This window comes from Ammodytes marinus, assembly GCF_949987685.1.
Source record: "Ammodytes marinus genome assembly, chromosome: 14".
Lineage (NCBI taxonomy): Eukaryota > Metazoa > Chordata > Actinopteri > Uranoscopiformes > Ammodytidae > Ammodytes > Ammodytes marinus.
Window position 1 is genome coordinate 2,391,302 of NC_137218.1, and position 3,560 is coordinate 2,394,861.

Consider the following 3,560-nt stretch of genomic DNA (forward strand, 5'->3'; position numbering starts at 1 on the left):
TAGATAGATAGATAGATAGATAGATAGATAGATAGATAGATAGATAGATAGATAGATAGATAGATAGATAGATAGATAGATAGATAGATAGATAGATAGATAGATAGATAGAAGGATTTGGGTTTTACAGGGACTTTAAACCAACTATATCAAACTACTTTTACCTTTTTCTTGTTTTAATAATGTTTAAATCTTTATTTTGACTCACAGTGGTGTGTGTCTGTGTAAGTTACACACACACACACGCGCACACACACACACACACACACACACACACACACACACACACACACACAAACACACACAAACACACACACACACACACACGCGCACACACACACACACACACACACACACACAGGATGGAGATTAGTAAGAACGAAACTTTCAAACTATGTGCGGGGGAGTTCCAAAGTCGTGGCCTCAACAACAACACAAAGAACATCTCCTACACAAGAAGCAACTTCGTTCAGGTTAGTAATCCTTCATTTAAGGTTTATGTTGCGAACTCTAATGTAAGATCGCTATTTAGTTTTTATGCACCAAATATCTGGAACAAACTCCCAGAAAACTTGAGGTCTGCTGCAACCCTCAGTTCTTTTAAATCGAGTCTGAAGACTTTTCTGTTTCCATTTTAACCTGTACTTTTTATTTTATTTAAATGTTTTACTTCTTTTCATTCACTTTTAAATGTCTTCTAATGTGTATTGTGTATTTTAATCTTGCCCCTGTAAAGCACTTTGAGTGGCCTTGTGTTTGAATTGTGCTATAGAAATAAACTTGCCTTGCCTTGCCTTTTACAAACTACAGCAAATGGGGCCGTATGTATCAGTAATTTATACGTTTATAAATGTATTTCAAATTATTAATAGTATTATAAGTTCTCAATAGAATAATACAAAGAACAATCAACGCATGTTAAAAATTAAGTAAAACAGTCAGCAAGAAACAGTAGTAATTCAACATCTTAATCACTTTTCCTCCAGTACAGATTAGATGGAAATGTAACTTGTTTTGTTTTAACTTTGAAAATCCGACTCAGTTCGTTTACAACAGTATCAAAGTCTAGTTCTAATCTGCTGGTGACATCTCCTCTTTCTCTTTCAGACTAAACTGAACTAAACTGCTTGTCATGCCCAAGATAATGGCCAAGAGAATCAGAGGTAAGGAAAACAAGTGTGCATTCAGAATAATGAATGCACACTTGTTAATGTGTCCACTCATCACTTGTGATAGGATATTATCTCCATGCACTTTAATCAGAAACACACACACACACACACACACACACACACACACACACACACACACACACACACACACACACACACACACACACACACCGAGCTGCACTGCTCAATTTGTTGACGCCAAGAAATGTCCTACAGTCAGTCTTCCACTGCTGCCTAAAAGTTCTTACCCCCCCTGGAACTATACCTGGCGTAGTAAAAACACTACCGCTTTTGTCCAAAGGGGGCGCTAGAATGAACACAACTCTGAACAAAACTCTCTTTTTATTTGCAGCTCATGCGCCTATGGGAGGTGGAGTCTCTGGTAGTTTCGACTCGAAGGGCATAAAGGACATGGAGAAAAACCGTAACCGGCCTTTCAATGCTCGCGGCGACGCTTTCTACGCAGAATCCAGGGATAATGAATTTAGATATCGAACCAGAAAGCCCATGGTAAAAGAATCCAAAGGAATAGGATGTGGCCGTGCTCGAGCTCGATTGAGCGTTGTTGAAGTTGAGGGCAGAGGGCCGAATGCCAAGGCAGGAGTAAGAGTTTCGTCTGACAGCTTTGAGGCGTTTGCCGGAGCAGAGGCGTATGGTGCTTCAGCCTCGGCCGGCCCGGTGAAAGTGTCCTACAGCCAGGGAGCGAATATCGGTGGGAGAATCGGTCGGGATGGCGTTGAGGCAAAAGTCATGGGCACAGGTGTGTCTGTTGGTCGTAAAATGGGCGCTTCCATTGCTGGCTTTGGCCTTGAAGTAGAGTTATGGTGAAAACATTTTTTTTATGAAATATGAGAAATACAGCTTTTTCTGTTTTTGTGTTTCTGTGCCTTCTAAACTTACAACACTGGAATTAATATGTATTACATACAAAACACACAATGAAACAGAAAGAGCATTTGAAATTTGCAGCATAACTGAATCTTGTCATCGTGACAAAGCAAATCTTCACTGCAAGTGAAACATTTAAACCTGATTAAGGGATTTCTGAATGTCTAATGCTTTTAGCTGATTGAATGAACATACAGCAGAACTTGATTGTACTCCAACTTCCAGCACAGCAGACCCATGAGGTAATATTTCCTGCCACCATTTTTTTTAATTCACCCATTTAAAAAAAAAAAAAAAAATCTTACCCTAAGCCTTAATGAAATGTATTGTTTGTTTTTCCTACATTTTCGGGCCACACAAAGTGACTTTAAGTTCTCTCATGTACCATTATTACAACACCAGTGTAGAAATAATCTGCTAGAATATTTCTATTAATTTTCTATTGGCTTTATCTAATGTTTTATTCTATACTTGATGTATTTTAATCTTGATGTATTTCATGCCCCTGTAAAGCACTTGGAATGGCCTTGTGTCTGAATTGTGCTATAGAAATAAACTAGCCTTGCCTAAGAAGTTACCAAATGTCAAAGTATATTCAATATGGACCTTTTCAGAATTATGAAGATTGATGCATTTATGTGTTCATTGCTTTAATGATGCAACAGTATTCCTGTCTGTATAAACTGCTTCCTATCTTGGGAATTCCTTGTGATTGAATGGAACTTACAGACCCTAAACTGTATCGCTTTGTGCCTTATTATTATACCAATGATTAAAAACTCTTTTAAAGCTTGACATTTGCAGCATTTTTATTATTATGAAAGCTTGTCAAATGTGCACCATCGAGATTTGTTCCCTCAATTATATATGTATTTTCTACTCTGCTTACAATTTCTCGATTTTATGAAACACTAGTTTTCCACAATAGGCCTTGTTGAGGTTTCATTCTCTTCTGTCATGTTCATAAAGAATCACGTCTTGCATACGTTTCATTTATCTCTTTATTCCTTTCTTCACAGCTCCGGTATATCAATCAGCAGCCATGGCATGTGCGCAGTAACAATTAACGATCAATGACCCAGAATGCAATGCAATACAGAAAACAAAATAAAACAACCAATCACATTGATGTAAAATAATGTTGGATACAAAAGTCGGTCGTAATCCGCATAATATAGGGGCATATCATGTTAAACAACTAATATAACATTATGGGAACACATTAATTTAACAGGCATGTCTAAGGCTTACTCAAGTTTAAAGGTAAAAAAAAATGAATTTATGGCAAATTTTGATAACAAGCATGTTGCTAGCTACGGTGGCCCATTTGTTAAAATAGTATTACTAACTGTTTACCTATGAGTTATAATACCGAAAGTTCGAATTAGTCTTTTTCGACTTTAATCTCACCATTTAATTTTAATTTATCATTAAAAGGTCATAATGAATAGATTTTATAAAACGTCCTTCTCTAATTTAAAAAAAAAAAACTTTATTTTT

General features: G+C 36.8%; 1 protein-coding gene across 1 annotated transcript; it reads left to right on the plus strand.

The window, feature by feature from the left end:
• Positions 1–410: 410 nt before the first annotated feature.
• On the plus strand, positions 411–2,783 carry LOC307260714 (uncharacterized protein). Its single transcript, XM_080041010.1, has 3 exons — positions 411–473; positions 1,108–1,163; positions 1,525–2,783. The coding sequence occupies exons 2-3, from the start codon at positions 1,133–1,135 to the stop codon at positions 1,998–2,000; spliced, it is 507 nt and encodes a 168-aa protein (XP_079897136.1). The 5' UTR covers positions 411–473; positions 1,108–1,132; the 3' UTR covers positions 2,001–2,783.
• The last annotated feature ends 777 nt before the right edge of the window (positions 2,784–3,560 follow it).